This window comes from Podarcis muralis, chromosome 5, assembly GCF_964188315.1.
Source record: "Podarcis muralis chromosome 5, rPodMur119.hap1.1, whole genome shotgun sequence".
Lineage (NCBI taxonomy): Eukaryota > Metazoa > Chordata > Lepidosauria > Squamata > Lacertidae > Podarcis > Podarcis muralis.
In genome coordinates this window covers 9086756-9108679 of record NC_135659.1, presented here as the reverse complement: position 1 = coordinate 9108679, position 21924 = coordinate 9086756, and the positions used below count along the sequence as shown (strand labels likewise).

The 21924-nt window shown below is 46.5% G+C and overlaps 1 protein-coding gene across 1 annotated transcript in view; it reads right to left on the bottom strand.

The window, feature by feature from the left end:
- Positions 1-847, bottom strand: part of XPR1 (xenotropic and polytropic retrovirus receptor 1) — a 103301-nt gene extending 102454 nt beyond the window's left edge. Inside the window, exon 1 of the mRNA XM_028732418.2 lies at positions 458-847. Within this exon, the coding sequence (XP_028588251.1) occupies positions 458-526 (69 nt within the window). The 5' untranslated portion in view covers positions 527-847. The remainder of the gene's footprint in view (positions 1-457) is intronic.
- Positions 848-21924: the final 21077 nt, after the last annotated feature.

Sequence of the window (21924 nt, the reverse complement as noted above, 5' to 3'; positions counted from 1 at the left end):
CCCGAGCCAAGTCCCGGGGGGGGGGGAGAATGCGGCGCACCAAGGGGGGCGGGGGCGGCGGAGTTTTGCGCTTGGGGCGCACCTGAGCACCCGCAGATATCCTTGAATTGGGGGTGGTGGGGGATGGGGGAGGATAAATCGGGAGCTGTCCCCCCCCCCGCGTAAACAAGCGCTTTCGCCTCTCCTGTTTTCTCACACCCACCCACCCATACTTTTCAGCCTTGCGCACCCATATCCTAAGCCATATCCTAACCCATTCGCCCTTCCCCGCCCGGGGCGACTTCTCTCCACCGCCCCCCACCCACAAAGACCCCTTGTTTTCCCTCCACGGCTCCTCCGAAGCCCAAAACACCGCTCTATGCCCACCCCTCACAGACCGCTCAAAGCCATTCATTCCCCCCCCCCCCCGCTTTCGCTGCGTCTCCCCCTCGACCCTCACAAGGGCGGCAGCAGCTACCTCATATTGGATGTACTGCTTCCTCCACTCCGGGGTGATGTGCGCGGAAAGGTGCTCGGCGAACTTCATCCTGCCGCCTGCCCGCCCGCCCGGGGAGCCGGCTCAGCGGACGCAGCGCCGGGATGAGGCGCCTCTTTCTCCTCCTCCTGAGGGCGAAGGACCACCGCCGCCTCCGCCGCACATGAGACCCCTCAGACAGGCACACGCGCGCCGCCCTTCCCGGCAGCAGCAGCAGCAGCCCACAGGCACGAAAGCGCGCCGCCGCTCGTCCCCGCCTCGCTCAGGGTCTCCTCAGCGCCGCCGCCACCGCCGCCGCCCGCCGCGGCCCCGCAGCCTCCTCCGGCGCCCCTGAGGCAGTAGCGGCGCCCGCCGCCTCCGCCGCCATTTTGCCTCTCCGCCCCGCTGAGCCCGCCTCCCCATCCCTAGGCCGCGGTGACGTCATCGACTCGGTAACCGCCCCCCGAGAGAGAGAGAAGGGGGAAAGGGCTCCGCGGCGGGACACGCCCACCGCTGCTCCCCGGCCTGCGCGCGCGCGCGCCACCCTAGGGAGGCGGGGCGGGAAGGGGGCGGGGCCGACACTCTCTCCCCCCCCAGCCAAAGCGACACGCCCCTTCGCCGCCGCCGAGAGAGGGACACGCCCCTTTCCCACCGCGAGGTTCCGCTGCGGTGGAAGGACTGGGATTTCGCAGCCTGCGGGGAGCGACTGTTGAGCGGGTTCTGCAGCCTTTTAGCGCTCCCTTCCCGAACGCGCTGCAATTCGTCAATGGTGTTTTAATGCAAAAGGGGGGGGGGATTATTCTATATGCTGGTATGTATGTATAAATGTGCGCGCGTGTATATGTATATATATAGAGAGAGAGAGAAAATCAGGTGAATCTTTATTTGCATCAGCCACTAGCCATGGCAATAAAAAAGCAGAAAATGTAGATAGAGGTAAAAAAAAAAAACCTTGACTACAGAAAATACATTTTGGAGGCAGACATCAGTAATCAAATAATTGGGGGGGCGTTTCTCATTGCCCCCGCTGAAAACCTTGCAGTTTTTGCTGTTACCTGGTCATCTTGGATCTGCTAAAAGAAAGGACACAAGAGCAATGGCTGAGTGACCTCCTCAAAAGTATGTGTGTGTGTGTATACAGTGGTACCTCGGGTTACAGACGCTTCAGGTTACAGACTCCGCTAACCTAGAAATAGTACCTCAGGTTAAGAACTTTGCTTCAGGATGAGATCAGAAATCTTGCTCCGGCGGCAGGAGGCCCCATTAGCTAAAGTGGTGCTTCAGGTTAAGAACAGTTTCAGGTTAAGAACGGACCTCCGGAACAAATTAAGTACGTAACCAGAGGTACCACTGTATGTATATATAATAGGGTTGCCAGCAGGGCCAGATTTAGGTTTGATGAGGCCCTAAGCCAGGGGTCAGCAACCTTTTTCAGCCGTGGGCCAGTCCACTGTCCCTCAGACCATGTGGGGGGCCGGACTATATTTTGAAGGGGGGGGGGATGAACGAATTCCTATGCCCCACAAATAACCCAGAGATGCATATTAAATAAAAGGACACATTATCCTCATGTAAAAACACACTGATTCACGGGCCAGATTGAGAAGGCGATTGGGCTGCATCCGGCCCCTGGGCCTAAGGTTGCCTACCCCTGCCCTAAGCTACTGAAGGTAATGGGGCCCTTTATATGTCCAGCTGTCCTTTGTCAACCACAAATTGTCGCTGCTTTTTTGTGTTGAATATACAGTATGCTATATGGCAATCTATGGACCTAATAGGTATCTAAAGCCATTTGCACATAACAAAACATGTATTTTATCAAAGTAATTGTTGAACTGAAATACAATTAAGAAGAAGTATATTAATAGTGATATTTTAGGGAGCAGGTAGGTATGTGTATAAGTGAGTTTTTGTTTGCATCTGTCTGTCTCAAGAGACAATGGAGTGTGCCTCCAAGGGTGAAGCCAAACTGCACCAAAGTGACCTCTCCAGGGTACACGCCTGGGCAGTGTGGATGGAGGTCCTGGGCTGCCCCGACGACAGCATTCCTCCTTCTATTGAGAGTCCATGACTGTAAATGTGATGTTGAGGATAGCTTCTGACTAGCACAACAATGGTATTGTTATGCCAGTGTAAATTGTGTTCTGCCAATTCTTGGTGATTTAGTAGCAGTTATTTTCCACCCAACAGGTACAATGCAAGGATCAAATCACGTTATGATAGGTTCTCTGACTCCTATTCAAAACTCTGCCATATGTTACAGGTTTTGCTTCCCTCCATGCTACAGCATGCTTGCAGATTTTGAAAAACATGTATACTGTACACAGGACCCCTTTTGTGCTGTGGAAATTATATGCCAGCCATGTAACATGCCTGTGCCTTCCCAATTTTTAGAAGGTGTGGCAAAGCTTAATTATAATAATGAGTGATAAAAACATTTTAAAAGAAGCTTATTCTTAAATTGCAGACATTATAAGCGCATGATTGAATATAACTGAGCAATGTATACTTTTATTGTGACTGTAATAAATCAATAGCCTTGAGAGTTAGCTAGTTTTACACAATATCATGTAAGAAATTACTGCCTCACCCCATGTTTTCCATATGTTTGTACCCGCCCACCCCTATTTCTCCCTTTCAGTTAATTTAGTTAGGCTGAACTTGGAATTGGTTGCTGTAATCCTAACCCCATTTACCTGGCAGTAAATCACACAGGTGGCGCTGTGGGTTAAACCACAGAGCCTAGGACTTGCCGATCAGAAGGAACCAGAGCAGTGCACAGAAACGCCCCTTACCTCCCCACCGGAGCAGTACCTATTTATCTACTTGCCCTTTGATGTGCTTTCAAACTGCTAGGTGGGCAGTAGCTGGGACCAAACAACGGGAGCTCACCCTGTTGCGGGGATTCGAACCGCCAACCTTCTGATCAGCAAGCCCAAGGCTCAGTGGTTTAAACCACAGCGCCACCCGCATGGTCCAGCAGTAGGGAAATACTTGTGTATTTTTCCAGGGGCAGCCCATCAATGAGGCCAGGCCTCCAATGAATGGATTGTCCGCTGCTGTGGTGTCAGCGACAGCTGTGTTGCACTCCTTGGAGGCCTCTTGGCAAATAGGAGGTGCTGCTGGTCTCCACCCACCCCTGTAGATCTCTCACTCCTTTCCTGTCGAGGAGGATCATCGTTTTGTGGTTCAACTCAAGTGCCAAAATGTCTTGCGCCAGCCCAGGTAGTTTTCCACCAGTCTATTCCTGGTGGTAAGTCTCTGGGTAGAGTCACCAGTGCTGGAGTATCTTCAAGATCTGTCCATTTAGGAGTTTTGCACCAAATCCTAAAGCACTCCCCATTGAAATGTTTAGAACATAGGACCATGCTGCCAGTCTTTCACAAATGGACCGGAATTGTTCTGTGTCACTAGAGTCTGTCAAGATGATGTTCAGGGTGGGGAAACAGTTGTAACCAAGGTAATAATAAAAATAATAATAATGACCTCAGAAGAAGTGTTCCAGTTTCTCTGCTGCATTAATGCTCTGTGTTTGTAAGTGCTATGCCATGGTCAAGTCTTAATTGCTCCTAGACCTGTCTCAGCTGTTCAAGGTGTTTCCTGAACAGGATGCCTAAGGAGGCTTCTGAAGGTCAAGCATGTTGAGATTTCCAAAATGATAACATAGCTAGGGAGAAAGAAAGAAGGTGGCAGATGAAAGGAGGGAAACAGTATGTCTGTCTGTATGTGTGTGTGTGTGTGTGTGTGTGTGTGTGTGTGTATGTATTTAAAAATACTTTTTAATTTTTTTTATCCCACCTTTCTTCCAAGGAGCTCAAGTCAAGGTCACACAAAGGTGATGGTCACCCTGTGCCTGGGCTGTATAATTTTGCACCACAGGCGAGGGCTCGAGGAAGGGGTTGGCAATATTTCTTAATGCTCCTTCACATAAAAAAGGCAAAAGCCCTTGTAGTATGATAACAGATCAGGGGGAGGGGGCAGCAGTAAAGCCTTCCTGTGTAAAGTGCTAATTTACTAAGGGCAAAGCACGATTTTCCCTCTTCCCCAAACATACACCTTCAGTCTGAAGTCCAAAATTCTGCCACCTCAGTCTAACGCTTTCTTCTTCTTCTTCTTCTTCTTCTTCTTCTTCTTCTTCTTCTTCTTCTTCTTCTCCTCCTCCTTCTTCTCCTCCTCCTCCTCCTCCTCCTCCTCCTTCTTCTTCCTCCTCCTCCTCCTCCTCCTCCTCGAATTTATTTACTGCCCTACACCCGGAGGTCTCAGGGCAGTTCACAGAAAAAAACAGCAGATTATCTTGTCATGTGAGGAAAGAAACACGGAAAGCAAGTAGAAGAGAAAAATAAGGAACCGGTGGGCATTGATGATGTGACTTTGCCATTGTGCATTCCTAGCAAAGGGAAGCAAAATGCAGAGAGTCAACAGAGAAAGATTACAATTAATTAAAATTTAAAAATAAAAATACTATTTAAATGCACCCCTAGACTTTTTGAAACCTCTTTTTATGTGCGTTCAAGAGGAAAAAAATAGTAAGTGAAAACATTTGAGGCATTGCAGGGGATTGGACTAGATGACCCTTGGAGTTCCTTCCAAGTCTACAATTCTATAATTCTATGAACCTGTTATGCTTGGGTCTATCTAAAGGCAATTGTTCTGGCTTTTCCCCACTGGTCTCTGGGACAAAAGCATTGACTTCAGAGGCAACAGAATTAATCTACACAACACAATTGCCATAAACATTTTGCAGAACGCGGCCAGAGATTCCATTCCTTTTAATTTGTGAGCAAACAACACCCTTGGCTTGGGATTTACCCAACATCAATAGCAGATTAGCTTCTCCTAGGCTGGGTCATTGCTGTTATCTGCTTTTATTATGTTTGTAGAAAACATTTTAATGAATGGCGATTAGGTGCCCTTCAACAGAAACTTTAGAATCAGCAGTTCAAAAAGTACTGACCTTAGAGAGCTAAATTCTTATCGCCGCTTCCTGGACACAAAAGCATTTTCATACATTACATTACAGAAGTTAATTGTGGGGGAGGGGGAGCCAAGCTAAGTTACACAGATAGCATCTTAGCCATTTAGACTGGGAATCAGAAGAAGGTTTCAGAAGTACAGTGGTACCTCGGGTTAAGTACTTAATTCGTTCCGGAGGACCGTTCTTAACCTGAAACTGTTCTTAACCTGAAGCACCACTTTAGCTAATGGGGCCTCCTGCTGCCGCTGCGCCGCCGGAGCACAATTTCTGTTCTCATCCTGAAACAAAGTTCTTAACCTGAGGTACTATTTCTGGGTTAGCGGAGTCTGTAACCTGAAGCGTATGTAACCCGAGGTACCACTGTATACGGAACAAAAAGCTGTGACTCTCCACATAACAGTTGTACGAGAGCCTCGGATGCTTTAAAATAATTTCAAATCTATTTCATTATTCAATGGTTTTTTTAAAAAAAAAAATCTTGCCAGTTTAAGACCAGGTTATCTCACATTGCCTCAAATTCCATTTAGATATTGGAAACCTTAACAGACGTGCCTCACAATCAGCTATGGTGCTGTGCAATGTCAGAAACATTCAAACAGGCAGAAGAAAGGCCCCAATCCCCACATTTCCATTCCCCACTGTGTGGAAAGGAAGAGCAGGGAATGGGCATTTTTTCTGATGTGTAGAAAAAACATGGAGGCTGCAATCCTCGGGCTGCCTTCTGTGTGGTGTGGTGGTTTGACAGGGTTGCCAGCATTCGGCGGCAGGGTGTGTGTGTATGTGTGTGTTGTCATGGGCACATTAGGGCATTTGGAAGCTGTCATGCATACCACAACTAAGGTAAAAAAGGTAAAGGACCCCTGGACGGTTAAGTCGAGTCAAAGGTGACTATGGAGTTGCGGCACTCATCTTGCTTTCAGGCCAGGGGAGCCAGCGTTTGTCCACAGACAGGTCATGTGGACAGGTCATGTGGCCAGCATGACTAAACCACTTCTGGTGCAATGAGACACCGTGACAGAAACCAGAGCGCACAAAAAAGCCATTTACCTTCCCGCCACAGCAGTAACTCATCTTGCTTTATTGGCCGAGGGAGGGTCATGTGGCCAGCATGACTAAGCCGCTTCTGGCGAAGCAGAGCAGTGCACAGAAACACCGTTTACCTTCCTGTCAGAGCGGTACCTATTTATCTACTTGCACTGGTGTGCTTTTGAACTGCTAGGTTGGCAGGAGCAGGGACAGAGCAACGGGAGCTCACCCCGTCGCGTGGATTCGAACCACCGACCTTCTGATCAGCAAGTCCTAGGCTCTGTGGTTTAGACCACAGCGCCACCTGCGTCCCATCACAATAAAGTAGCTACCATTGCAGGGATGGCAAATCATCTCCCCAATTCATTTGTCGATTCCCATTTAATTCATTTCCCCTTTGCCAGCCAATGCACCCTTCCCATGATTCATCTCTCTTCCCTCCCTCACCCTCTCTCTCCAGGATCATCACCCATGCACCCATGTATATTCTCTCTTCCCATAGATCAGCAGTGGGACGTGGGTGGCGCTGTCGTCTAAACCACTGAGCCTCTTGGGCTTGCCGATCAGAAGGTCGGCGGTTCGAATTCCTGCAATGGGGTCAGCTCCTGTTGCTCAGTCCCTACTCCTGCCAACCTAGCAGTTTGAAAGCACATCAAAATGCAAGTACAGTGGTACCTCAGGTTACATACGCTTCAGGTTACACACTCCACTAACCCAGAAATAGTGCTTCAGGTTAAGAACTTTGCTTCAGGATGAGAACAGAAATCGTGCTCTGGTGGCGTGGCGGTGGTGGGAGGCCCCATTAGCTAAAGTGGTGCTTCAGGTTAAGAACAGTTTCAGGTTAAGAACAGACCTCCGAAACGAATTAAGTACTTAAACCGAGGTACCACTGTAGATAAATAGGTTCCACTCCGGCAGGAAGGTAAACGGCGTTTCCGTGCGCTGCTCTGGTTTCGCCAGAAGCGGCTTAGTCACAGGACCCGGAAAAACTGTCTGCGGACAAATGCTGGCTCCCTCAGCCTGTAAAGCGAGATGAGTGCCACAACCCCAGAGTCATCTGCGATGACTTAAGTCATCAACTTAACTGTCAGGGGTCCTTTATCTTTTTACCTTTATAGATCAGCAGGCACCCTCTCAGGATTATCCACCCCCAAAACAATATATCTCTGAATCACCTTTTCCCCCTCTTCTGTTCCACCTACAAACATCTAACCAGTCCAGACACCCATCACTGTTGTTGTTTGTCCCATCAAGACGGAAGCAGGGTAGTCTCAGAAAGGAGAAGCCCAGCATAAAGTCCTGAGTGAGTCTTGGAGCAGCTAGATAAGCCATTTTGGTCAGCAGTTAGGTATGGGCAGTAGCTGACACTGACATGGGTAGATGACCCCTCTCACAAGATGTAGCCCCTTTCCCTCCTCCGTGTCAGCAGCAACTGAGACTTTGTCCTCCTCCTCTGATGTAGGCTCAACATTTACATTTTCTTTCCATTTATATTCCTGCCATGCTCCCCAATCATTCCTTAAGCTAGGAAATGAGAATAGAGACAGAGAAGACACTCCTTGCTGGCATACTTTAAGGAGACCTTTCTATGTAAGATTGACACAAAGAAAGCCTCTGGAACAATGTCAATCCCTCATACACATTCCCAATAGTCCTTTTTTTTTACCCCGCAGCAGTAAATTATGTTCACTGTGGTCCTCAGTTGTAACATTTCCTCCTCCTCAACAAACGCATCATTTGCATTTTAAAATTTGAACTGGGACTGCCAGAAATCAGCTTCCTGCTATTGCAGAGTCCTGCACCTGTTTTGTCGAATAATTGGAGAGACCTTTATAAATAGAATAGGTCTTTAAAGTAATTACACTTTTTTAGAGTTCTCACACTGTGGGGGGGGGCAGTTTTTCAACAAGCTGGTCCATGGGGAGGGGGAAGAGAACACATTTTCTACCTTTTTTTAAGGTTTCTTTTCACACAGAGAATATTGGGGTAGGTTGCTACATATGTATTTGTAACTAAAATCAACTGATGACACATGATCAGTTGTACAGTCATACCTCGGGTTACAGGCGCTTCGGGTTGCGTGATTCCGGGTTGCGCACCACGGGGAACTCGGAAGTACCGGAACGGGTTACTTACGGGCTTCGGCGCTTGCACATGCGCAGAAGTGCTAAATTGCGCTTTGCACATGCGCAGAAGCACCGAATCGCAACCCGCCCATGCGCAGACACGGCGCTGCGGGTTGTGAACGTGCTTCCCTCACGGATCACTTGCGCAACCCGAGTGTCCATTGTATTGGGTTGTGTCCTTTACAGGGGCGACCCATCAGCATTTTAAAATTTGCTGACTTGTTTAAAAGAAGTGAAAGAGAAAGATGGGGAAGGGAGAGAAGGAGAGAGGTAATGTTTAATAAAATTAGGTTCCATATTGCAGTTTGATGTTGCAGCAGCCCAAGTTTGAAGAGGCTGAAGGCTACAGGTATCAATGATTTTCTGGTTTTACAGGCTATAACCTTCATAAGACAAAGACACACACACACAAAAAGAGTTGCCTATGGGCCTAGGTCAGGGAGGACAGGGAATCTAGGAAGCCCCCTTATACTGAGACTATTTGCCCATGTGCCAGCAGCTTTCCAGGAATTAAAACAGGTTTGTCTCCCAGCCCAACCTGGAAACATCTGGGATGGAAACTGGGGCCTTCTGCATGTGAAGTAGATGCTCTGCTATCTCTGGCCCTCCAGATGTGTTGCACTGCCTCTCCCATCATCCTTGACCATGGGCCATGCTGGCTGGAGCTGACAGAAATAGCTGTCCAGCAACATCTGGAAGCCAAGGATTCCTCATGCCTGTTCTAGGATGATGGCACACAAAGGAGGACAGGGGTCCCACACCTTTAGCAATTGTGAAGAAGAGATTTGGGTTTTTTACTAATTGCAGCTTCTCATGTCATTATGTGGAAAGCTTCAACTACCAAAATGGCCTCTCCCATACAATTATTAAAAAGTACAAGGAACTTGCTATCCTTTGCATTTGGTCATCCTACATTTGCCAGTGGTAACCAAAGTGCCCACTGCTTAATGTACCGAGTTCCGAAATGAAACATTGACTGGGTACAGGGGGAAAATGTCTTTTACTGGCTGTCTGAAGAGCCAAGAGTGTGCCAAGTAATACCTGAACGGAGCTCAGCTGGCGCACCAGTCATCAGGTATGAGAATATTATGCTTCAGGGGCCTGAATCGAGAGCAGGGAATGGCTGAGCTCTGCCAGCACCACGGAGAGTTCCTAGACAAACTATGTGCTGCTTCCACCGGCATCTGAGCACTTAAATAATCAGCAAAGTTGCCCTGTTGAGTGTCTAAGCCCCTCCCCCCTCCCAAGTTAAGAGCTAGCAGGAATTTAAAGACACAGAGCCCTAGCTTGGGCGCTGGTGAGCGGCTTCCTTGTACATCCTCTGCCTTTTCTGCTTACGAGGAAGTGAAAGACCTCGGGCAGTTGGTGAAATGGAGGAGTGGAGATTCCTGTCGCTTGCTGGAGGAATTTGAACTCCTTGCCTCAACCGCAAAGTCAGAGGAAAGTCATCTTCCTCTGGGACTCTAGAAGAATGTTTCCCACCCCACTCAACAGGAGGCCAGCTTGGGTTGTGGGAACTCTTGATACATACTTGAAATTGAAATACTTTATTGTCACTTGTACAACTTGTATACAGTGAGATTACATGAGCACCCCCCCACACTCAGTTCTCTTAGTCTTAATTACCCTCGTTTACTGACGCACACCCACCAAACCTGAAAGTCAGTTGCCCTCTTGTTATCTTTTCATTCAGCAGCCTAACAGCCCATGGATAGAAGCTGTTCTTTACCCTGTTGGTGCATCTAATCATGCTTCTATATCTTCTGCCTAAGGACAGGTGGTCAAGAAAGTGCTGGGCAGGGTGTGAATCATCCATGAGAATTTTCCTCACTCTCCTGAGGCAACGTTCTTCCGCTATTTCATCCAGCGGATTCACGGGACAGCCCATAATATCTTGTGCTGTATTCACCACCCTCTGTAGGCACTTCCTATCAGTTGATGTCAAACCAGCGTGCCACACCGTGATGCAGTATGAAAGGACACTTTCTGTTGTGGACCGGTAGAAGGAGATCATCAAATGTTGATTGACATCGTTCTTCCGCAATACTCTGAGGAGATGGAGTCTCTTTTGGGCTTTCTTAACCACCTGAGTTGTATTGATTTTCCAAGTAAAGTCTTCATTGAGATAAACTCCTAGGAATTTAAAGGAAGAGACTCTCTCCACACATCCCTCCCAGATGTACAGTGGGGCTAGTTCTCCTCTCTTCCTCTGAAAGTCCAACACCATCTCCTTGTCTTGCTGATATTAAGGTGCAAGTTGTTCCTTAGGCACCATGTAGATATTTTTTGGACCTCCCCTCTATACGCTGATTCGTCTCCACCTGTTATTAAACCCATTATGGTGGTGTCATCTGCAAACTTAATAATTGCAGTAGATGGGTCAGATGATACACAATCGTATGTATACAATGAATACAGGTAGGGACTTAGCACACATCCCTGTGGTGTGCCAGTGCTGATTTTTAAGGAATTAGATGTTACATGTCCAATCCTCACTGTCTGTGTCCTGTTGACCCCCCCCCCCCAGGAAAGGTGTCTTTTGCTACAGAATCATTGCCCATGGCAATTGGGAGCTGCAAGGAGCCTAGCAGCAACTGGGCTCAGTGGTGGCTGCACCATTAGGACTACAGTGGTACCTCAGGTTACATACGCTTCAGGATACATATGCTGCAGGTTACAGACTCCGCCAACCCAGAAATAGTGCTTCAGGTTAAGAACTTTGCTTCAGGGTGAGAACAGAAATCATGCTCCGGCGGCAAGGCAGCAGCAGGAGTCCCCATTAGCTAAAGTGGGGCTTCAGGTTAAGAACAGTTTCTGGTTAAGAACAGACCTCCGGAATGAATTAAGTACTTAATTAGGTACCACTGTACTGGGAACTGCAACATCAACCTTAGTCAATAATAATAATAATAATAATAATAATAATAATAATTTATTATTATAAATAATAATAATAAATTATTATTTATTATAATTTACGCGGGTGGCACTGTGGGTAAAAGCCCACTATAATATTTATAATTTATAATATTTATATTATATAATATAATATATTTATAAATATAATATTTATAATTTATAAATAATAAATTATTATTTATTATAATTTATTATTTATTATAATTTACGTGGGTGGCACTGTGGGTAAAAGCCTCAGCGCCTAGGGCTTGCCGATTGAAAGGTCGGCGGTTCAAATCCCCGCGGCGGGGTGCGCTCCCGTTGTTCGGACCCAGCGCCTGCCAACCTAGCAGTTCGAAAGCACCCCCAGGTGCAAATAGATAAATAGGGACCGCTTACTGGCGGGAAGGTAAACGGCATTCCGTGTGCGGCTCTGGCTCACCAGAGCAGCGATGTCACGCTGGCCACGTGACCCGGAAGTGTCTCCGGACAGCGCTGGCCCCTGGCCTATAGAGTGAGATGGGCGCACAACCCTAGAGTCTGTCAAGACTGGCCCGTACGGGCAGGGGTACCTTTACCTTTACCTTTTTATTATTTATACCCCGCCCATCTGGCTCAGTTTCCCCAGCCACTCTGGGCGGCTCCCAGTCAATGTTAAAAACAGTACAGCGTTACATATTAAAAACTTCCCTGAACAGGGCTGCCTTAAGATGTCTTCTGAATATCAGGTAATTATTTATCTCTTTGACATCTGATGGGAGGGCGTTCCACAGGGCGGGCGCCACTACCGAGAAGGCCCTCTGTCTGGTTCCCTGTAGCCTCACTTCTCGCAGTGAGGGAACCGCCAGAAGGCCCTCGGTGCTGGATCTCAGTCAACACCCAACTGCCTTTTTTCAGTCCAGTGGGAGGCCCTGGCTGTCAGTTACCATCTCCTCCTTCTCTGACTCGGTGTTGCCATTGTAGAACTTTGCAGAGAAGAGGATGGGAACTAAACTAGAAATAGCTGACTCTTCCTGTCATTTGCTCTGGCTGGGCTGTCTTCCTGTCTTCCACCCTACCCTCCGTGGGCCTTAGTCCCCACTGTGTAGGGCTAAATGTCATATTGCCTTCTGGCTTCTGGGATCTGGTTTTGGGCCAGGGGGAGATTGGAGTTGTGGGGGCCTTTAACTTTGGAGGGACTTTGAAACATGCTTTGAAATATCTTTTGGATTTTAGTGCTGACCATGGAGAATGGGCTGACCTGTCGAGAAGGGCTAAAGACATTGTTAGGTTGGAGTCCCCCCGAGATCTACTCCTCAATGACAAAGGAAGGAAATTAAGAACAAGATCAGCAGAAGACAAAGTAAAGTGCAGGTATAAATATGAAGAAGATCTGCAGAAGGGACATGGAACAGAGCTAAGAGCCTTGGACAGAAGATCACCAGGTTGATGGACTAGATGGAATGGATAGAAAGGACTGACAGAACCCGAGACCAGGGAGAAGAGACGGTGGATGAAGATTGGAAGAAAGTTTAAAAATTTATTTAGAGAAATATTGTAAAATTAATGAGTGTTAGAAAAATGTTGGAATGAAACTATTTGGCTTTAGTAGAAATGCTATAAGGAGTTATGTACAAATAAGTTTTAAGTTTTAGGGCTTTTTATGGTAAGATAAGGTTAAAATAAATTAAGACAATTAAATGACAGAATATAGTGAAAGATGGAAAGGATTTGCTGAAATAATTAATAACTAGAATACAAAAAAGGGAGGTGTGAGGAGGTCGATGAAATAAGTTAATGAAAGATAAAGATATGGGAATATTGGATTTGTTTTTAATTTTTTTGCTTTTGGTTTTGGTTTTGATGTACTGTGTCTTTTGTTCTCTTTTTTCTTTTTATTGACTTGTATTGTTTAATTCCTTTTTTCTCTTTTTTCTTTCTCATTTTTTTCTGTAATTTTAAATTTTCAATAAATATCATTTAAACAAATAAATGTCATATTGCCAAAAGAGAGGTGAGGCTTTGCACCGTGTGAGCTATACCCTTACCTACCTCTGGCGTTAATTTTATCTTCTCTGCGTTGAGCATGTGAAAAGCTTTCGATGAAGAAATCTTTTTAAAGACCTGATCCCGAGGGACCTCATTCAGGCACTTGATATGCTGTCTGAAAGAGAACAAAAGATAGCTAGAGCAAAGCTTAAGCTACAACTGAACAATTACCCACTCTCGTGCCAGTCAAGGAGAACGCACACAGCCCCCCCACGTAGCTCCTGGTCCTGCCGAGAAAGACTTTGCGGTTATTCTTTTTTTCCTGGAGAAAGCGACAGAGGGATCAGAGGAAGGGGGAAAGCTACAACTCTCTTTCACACGGCCGCCCCCAAGACAGATTTTACCTGCTGAGGCAATTGCTACTCGGCTTAAAGCGAGGAATGTGAATTCCGTGCAAAGAAAAGATCTGAAGGAAACACAAGGCGATAATTATGGTGATGATAATTTTTTTAAGCAGGTGATCCGAGTCAGAAATTACAAGAGGATTTAGTGAGTCCTACCTCCAAGGAATTGCATAGTCTACCAGAGAGTGGGAGGGAGGGAGGGATAGCTTTAGGCTTCCAGCAACACAAGCAATGGCAGCTGTTGTAGGGAGTTGCAGGTAGACAACACATTCATTGCATCAGGAGACAGGGAACCAAAGCCCTTGGATGCAATACCTTGTCAATAAAGTGAAGCTTCTAGGAATGGCTGCATCTGACAGTTTTGGTTTCTAATGTTTCTAATCTTCAGCCCATTTCTGCATGTGTGAGATTTTTTTTAAAGTCTGCATGACAATTTGCATGCATTCTTGTGCACGTTTCTTTTAACAGACATACAGTGGTACCTCGGTTTAAGAACAGTCCAGTTTAAGAACGGCTTAGTTTACAAACCCCACCAAACCGGAAATAGTGTCTTGGTTTGGGAACTTTACTTCAGTCTAAGAATGGAATCCGAACGATGGAAGGGCATCGGCGATGGGAGGCCTCATTAAGGTTTAAGAACAGTTTTGGTTTAAGAACGGACTTCTGAAACAGATTAAGTTCATAAACCGAGGTACCACTGTATTTTTGCATGCTATTTTGACTAATATATGCACTTCTGCAAGCAATCCACGTTAATATATGCACTTTTGCTTGTACTTTTCATTAATATATCTATCTTTGCATGCACCCTTTGGCTAGACTACATTGCAAAATTCAGAGAAGTGTGAATTTCAAAGGAGAGCTATGTTTTGGTTTGCATGTTTGTTTGGGAAATGCAAATTTGATAGGTTCATATTAAAATGTGAACAGCACTTATGTCTCCCCTATGCCTAGAAGCTTCTAGAGCAGCCTTTCTCAACCTGTGGGTCCCCAGATGTTGTTGGGCTACAACTCCCATCACCCCTAGCTAGCAAGGACAGAGCTCAGGGATGATGGGAGTTGTAGTCCAACAACATCTGGGGACCCACAGGTTGAGAACCACTGTTCTAGACAAAAATCTGGCAGGTTATTTCAAATTGCTATGTGCCCTTAACACCTCTGCATCTCTTGTCTCATCCGCAATTTTCCTGTTTGTCTAGCCTCAAGCTACCTTTCCGTCACCTGGCTTTTATATTCTCCCCCTCATTTCTGTAGACTTTCTCTTTCAGTTCTCCTTTCCAAGTCCTATATTCTCAGGTCCCTGCCTCCTTCTTTCCAAGTCCCCCTGCTTCTTCTGCCTCCAACCCTCACCTCTCTGCCTGTTCTGCGCTTCTCTCGGTTCAGAACAGCTCAGCCAATGTGAGCCAGAAATTATTCTGCCTCTCCCAGCCTTCTGCGACATTTGGGCAGCTCAGCCAATCATTGCCAAAGGCTTAATTTTAAGAAACCCAAGAGTTGGGCCTGCTGAAACCCAGGGGCAGGATCCGAGGACACTGAGAAGGGGAAATCGGATCCTCCCTTAAAGAGGATTGCGGTGAGACCTGGACAACCGACACCCTGTGTTGTGGATGGGTACGACTTGTTAGCCACAACATCTGATTGGTAGGTCCCTCATAGCTGGGTGCAATCTGGCCAATGGGACGCAGTCCAAACGGTTATGCCCATGCATGTGACCCAGAGCTTCCTCTTTCGGCGTGTGCATTCGGAACACCCGCCCACCTCTCCCTACTTTTAGGGCTTTGCGCTTGACCTTGCTATGCCGTCGTGTGTCGTGTGTCGTTGGGACAGGGGCATGGCAGGAATTTCCCCACTTGGCTGATTGGCTGTTGCCATTTGGGTTTCGCCTGCCATGTAGCAAATCGTCACAACTTGTAAGGTTGCGGATAGGCTCTAGTTCAGGTGATAGGGATGGGAGAACGCTCTCGCCATCTCTATGTGAAGGGTATTCCGTTAAAGGAATCCAGGGACTCAACTGGTTTGGTCAACCCCTGAGAGGGGGTTGTGCCCATGCCTGAGTCCAGGGGGACAGTTGGGTGGTGGAGTTAGCCCATTCCCGGCTTTCTGCTTATCCAGGTGTTCACCCTTGGCTGACCTATGCTGGAACCCTGGGTCAGCGCTACCTGCATGGCAGGGAGCTAGTCGAACCAGAGCCTACGCAACCAGTCACTTTCTGTAATCAATAAAGTTGTGGGCTAAATTCTGCCAAAACCCAAACCAAAATTTGAGTCATGTGTGAATTTATTTAGGGGGGAGGTTTCTGGGTCTGAACACGCAAAGCCTGAACACAAGAACTGCCTCTGTTGCCTGTGCCTTACATCTCTCTAGGCTTCACCTCTAAACCGCTGACCAAACATGAGGACTTCCAGCCATACCAGAGCCCACATCAGAAGAGTTAAACATGGTCTTTTTAACTACCCTTGAAAGTGTCAGAGCCAGAAGCCCTGACCAGCTCCACTTGTAATTAGACATGAAAAACATGAAAAACTGAAAGGGCGATTTCACTGGCAAAGGGTTAGAGGCCTTTGAGACAAAAATTCGCTTTGTTGCAAATGCCAGAAGACCAAGATTAGATCAGCCCTGTGACAAGCGGCGGACGGGGGGGGGGGGATGTGGAGTCATAGTGAGCTTTTTGCTCAAGGGAATTCCATGTGCAAATTGGAGCAAAGCACGGCTGGTATATTTGGGTGGGGGGGTTGAATAATCCCAAGCATCTGTTTACAGTAGTACCTCGGGTTAAGTACTTAATTCGTTCCGGAGGTCCGTTCTTAACCTGAAACTGTTCTAACCTGAAGCACCACTTTAGCTAATGGGGCCTCCTGCTGCCGCCACGCCACCGGAGCACTATTTCTGTTCTCATCCTGAAGCAAAGTTCTTAACCTGAAGCACTATTTCTGGGTTAGCGGAGTCTGTAACCTGAAGCGTATGTAACCTGAAGCGTATGTAACCTGTACTGCTGTTATAATAATTTTAAGGTCTTAGATATGTAATAAATGTTCATAAATGTACCAAGCAAACACGTACATAAATATATAAACCACATGTCTGGAGCAGCACAGGAAGACCGTCCTGGAACCATTTTGATGCCCAAATGTTTTCTCTGCAAGGAGGGAGGGGGTGAGGGAACCTTCCCATTGTCTCAGGAATTAAGTAATTACCACCTCAAAGGAATGGCCAGACTACCAGGAAAGGCATTATCAGATAACCTGGCAGGCAGGAAAAACAACAACATTCAAATTTCTGTTGTAGACCGCCTTTCCTGTGATGTATGTATGATGTATGGAGGGGTGGTCTTGAGCTCCAGGGCATGGAATTTAAAATGTCTATATAAGGGCAGGCACACCTTTGTTCAACAGGGGAGCACCCTGTTGCAACAGCTTTAATAAAGATCAGGCTTACTAGCTGCTTTGCTTCTCAATATTCTCTGGTTGGCCTCTGTTATTTTCTCCTACCAATAGAGAACCCACTTAAGGACTCTATATGGGCTCTTGGATACCCCATAAGGGAAGAAGGGCAGATTTTGTTTACAACACTACAGATCTGGGGGGGGGGGCGCACGCACGCGCACACACAAATTAAACTTTCTGAGGTCTGATATTAAAGAAAAAGAGCAGAGAGGCAAACAACAAAGTTTAGCCAAAATACAAATGTGACTATATTAAGATTCCGCATTGCTACAGGCTCATCTCACTTTCAGAGAATCACAGGCGTTACACGGGAGCCCAAATCCCAAGAGGTTCCCCCGTGTGATAGCACACATTTGCAGGAATTGACTCTTCTCTCGTCTGGCCGCTGTGATTATTCCCAGGCTGATCGGCGGTGGGGGGTGATGCAGAATGACAGGCGCCATGGTTCCTTAGCCAAGGTACCCTCATCACAATTGCTCATCACGCCCTCATTACTCACATCCTCCCTCTTGTGTCTGCCTTGTCTCACGTGGGCATCACATCTGGAACTGCAGCTGCGAAAAATGTCACTGGACAGAAGAAATGATTTGGCAAGAGAACAGACATTGTGGTGTGTTCGGACTTGGTTCCGCTCTTCAGCAAGGATGCTATTACAAAGCAAATAATTTCTTTCTCGCTATCACCTACAATTTGGTTTTCCTGCATCCTTCCCCCACCTCCCCAGCAATCTTCTGTATTTGCCTACTCAAATGTTCTAAATGCATGTCTAATTCACTTGCAGCCTCACTGCATAATTGGTTTTGTAGTTCCAAGACTGCATGCAGTTAGTTGTACTCATTGTATACATGCATGCACTGAGTTGCAATGATTTTTTTTTTTTTTGCATGGAGAGGTAAAATGTCACAAGAATCCAAAATGGTTAGAAGAGCGTAAGAATGTGTAATGCTAATTTATTGTAATTTATTTACTTTTTAAAATTGAATTTTATTTTTTATATTCAACAGATATAGTCAAGGGCTGGAACATTACTTCCTCCTGAAACCACAGAATAGGAAAAGATAAATAATGAAATCTACATGTTTACTTGTCTGCAGAAACAGCAGAATTACAAAAATACAAATCATAAGAATGTAAAATGCAAACAGTAAAGAATGTAGGGCATCCAAAGTAATGGGTTGTCACACTTTCAAAGAATACAGGCGATTATGCGAAATACACATAATTTAAACATATATATTTTGAGAGAAGGAGTTGAGAAAGAAAAAGGGCATTAATATAATAATAGGTTGCTGAATAAACCATTTCCATTTGAACGCCGGTTGTGAAGCCAAGTTATATACATCCTCATTAAACATAAAATCGTACCCAATAATGCTAATTCGTGGGAACCCAGCTCGCCGAAATAACGTTGGATTTCAGAATGGTCAACAGCATTTCTCAGTCAAGATTCAAAAGTGACAGAAATAATATTGCTAAGATGGGTTTCTTTGGGGGACGGGGACGGGAATCAGTCTGGATGATAACCTGGGACCCTTCCAATTCTTGGGCTCCTGTATCCGTGGAGTCTCAGTAATGGCTTTGGCTGGCTACTTAAGTACCACGATTAACAAGTCAAAAGAGGTTGCCATAGAAACAAATGGGTGGGCCTTCCCCCCCCCCCACCTGGCTGGTAGGTAGAAGAACAACAACCAGAGTTGTTGGGGTTTTTTTGGTGGGGAGGAGCTCATGATACCAGCTGCAGACAGAAAGATATCCTTTTGCTCTGTGTTTTTATCCAAAGCGGTGACTAATAGAGAAGCAAGCTCTTTTGGGGCGGTTAATGCTGTGAACCTCTCCATCCTATGCTCAGGCTACACAGTACGGTAAAGGTAAAGGGACCCCTGACCATTAGGTCCAGTCGTGGCTGACTCTGGGGTTGCGGTGCTCATCTCACTTTATTGGCCGAGGGAGCCGGCGTACAGCTTCCGGGTCATGTGGCCAGCATGACTAAGCCGCTTCTGGCGAACCAGAGCAGCGCACGGAAACGCCGTTTACCTTCCCACCAGAGTGGTACCTATTTATTTACTTGCACTTTGACGTGCTTTCAAACTGCTAGGTTGGCAGGAGCTGGGACCAAGCAACAGGAGCTCACCCCGTCGCGGGAATTCGAACCACCGACCTTCTGATTGGCAAGTCCTAGGCTCTGTGGTTTAGCTCAGGCTACACAGTAAAAGGTAAAGGTACCCCTGCCCGTACGGGCCAGTCTTGCCAGACTCTAGGGTTGTGCGCCCATCTCACTTAAGAGGCCAGGGGCCAGCACTGTCCGGAGACACTTCCGGGTCACGTGGCCAGCGTGACATCGCTGCTCTGGTGAGCCAGAGCCACACACAGAAACGCCGTTTACCTTCCCGCTTGTAAGCGGTCCCTATTTATCTACTTGCACCCGGGGGTGCTTTCGAACTGCTAGGTTGGCAGGCGCTGGGACCGAACGACGGGAGCGCACCCCGCCGCGGGGATTCGAACCGTTGACCTTTCGATCGGCAAGCCCTAGGCGCTGAGGCTTTTACCCGCAGCGCCACCCGCGTTGTGGCGGGTGTACATATGTACATATGTGTACACAGTACATATGTGTAAATAAAATCAGATTTCCTAACGACTCCAAAGTATCCCTTAACCTTCATTCCAAGGAAACTGAACCCTGGGCAAGCCCTGGAGTATCTCACAGCTCAGAAACTGGGGTGCCATGAAACAATATGGAACCCAAATTTATTCACCCCGCCCTGAGACACTGCTTATGATTGAGGCATGGGTGCCTTTTCAGCATTGAATAGAAACTCTGTGCCCCTGCAAAAACGGAAGAGGACTGAAGACGAGGGCAAAAGGGCTGCTTCCTTCCCAACCTCATTCTTGTTGCTCTCAGATAGCCCCCACCTAATTGCATCCTTCCTTACAACCAACCAGGGAATGGCTCTGCCTGCCACTGGCCCCACCAGTCTTGAGAGGCACCAGCCATTCCTGGTGGTCAGTTAGCCAAAGCCATGAGGCTCAACATTCACCAAAACTGCCACCGAAAGGTCATTTGCAGATGTAACGTAAGAGATTTTGACCTTAATGGCACCTGCAGCAGGCCCTGCCAAACCAAGACTGGCTTTGTCATCCACCCGATGAGACACAATTAAACTTAAACAAAGTCATACTGCCTGTTGTTTTACCATGAGGGGGACTCACCATACAAATTATTATTTGTCCAATGGACCCCTTAGTTTTTGCAGTCCTGCACCCAGGGGAAAAAAGCCACTTCACTGCTGCTCCTTCCTTGACGTAGTTATACAAATCCACATTTCCTAGGCGGAAATAATTGCTGAGTCAATCCTGATAAAAGAAGAAAGAGCCCGAAATCAAACACACCCAACCCAGTTTTTTTGAAACATGCTCAATATATTCCACTCATTAAAATGTAATAATGACAAATGCAGCGATCAAAGAACTGACACTCGTTTTGATAAGTTTTCTGCGTCGCTTTGTTTTCCAAAGAAGCAAGATAAGGAACTATTTTTAGAGGAATAAATTGCTAAGCACAGCAGCAACACAACCACTAAAATAAAAAAAAATGAATAAATAGAAGGAACAGGGAAGAAAAACCAGGGATTATTCAGCACTGGGCATTGCAACATCAGGCCATTTTTATGCAAATATCAGTTTGAACGTTACATTAAAAGACAAAACACAATACAGAAACTCCTGGCTCTGTTAGTGTCCCACCCCAGCTGTCCTAAATAGGAAGGAGCAAATCTGTAGCAATTCTTGAGGCTTAGGATATATCTACGCTACAGGCTCATGCTTCTTTAATAGTTAATCCCTCTTTTAGGGATAAGATGGAAGGAGAAAATTTTGGTTGGGGGATAGGGCTCTGTCATAGAATTCTAAGCATTCTCATCTAACTACAGTTCCAATAATTTTTGAAAGAATGCCATAATAGTGGCCCTCAAAGTGTTGGACTCCAAGTCCCATTAGCCCCAACCAGCATGACTAATGGTGAGGGATGATGGGAGTTGTCGTCTAATGACACAGGATTCCCATCCCTGATATATATGATCTCAAGAAGCCATGAAAAGTAAATTGGCATGAAACTGGTAAGTTGTAGCATGCATAAATTCATAGCAGTTTAGGAGTCAGCATGGTGTAGTGGTTAAGAGCGGTGGACTTGTAATCTGGTGAACCAGGTTCACTTCCCCGCTCCTCCACATGCAGCTGCTTGGTGACCTTGGGCTAGTCACACTTCTCTGAAGTCTCTCAGCCCCACTCACCTCACAGAGTGTTTGTTGTGGGGGAGGAAGGGAAAGGAGAATGTTAGTCGCTTTGAGATTCCTTAAGGGGAGTAAAAGGCGGGATATCAAGTCCAAACTCTTCTTCTTCATCATCTTCTTTTACACTACCAAATTCCAAGAGTTTGGTATGTGCCATAGCTTGTCCCCAGAGAAAAGTAGAAATCAAAGTTATGTGTGCTGGAGAGAGAGGTTTGGAAGAGAGATCCCTACTCTCTTGTAGCAGAGTTAAGTATGTTCTAAGTTGGCTAGATTTGCACCTGCCATTGCCCACCTTTAAACAAACATTCCCCATTAAATTACTTAGGATAGAATAAATCACAGAA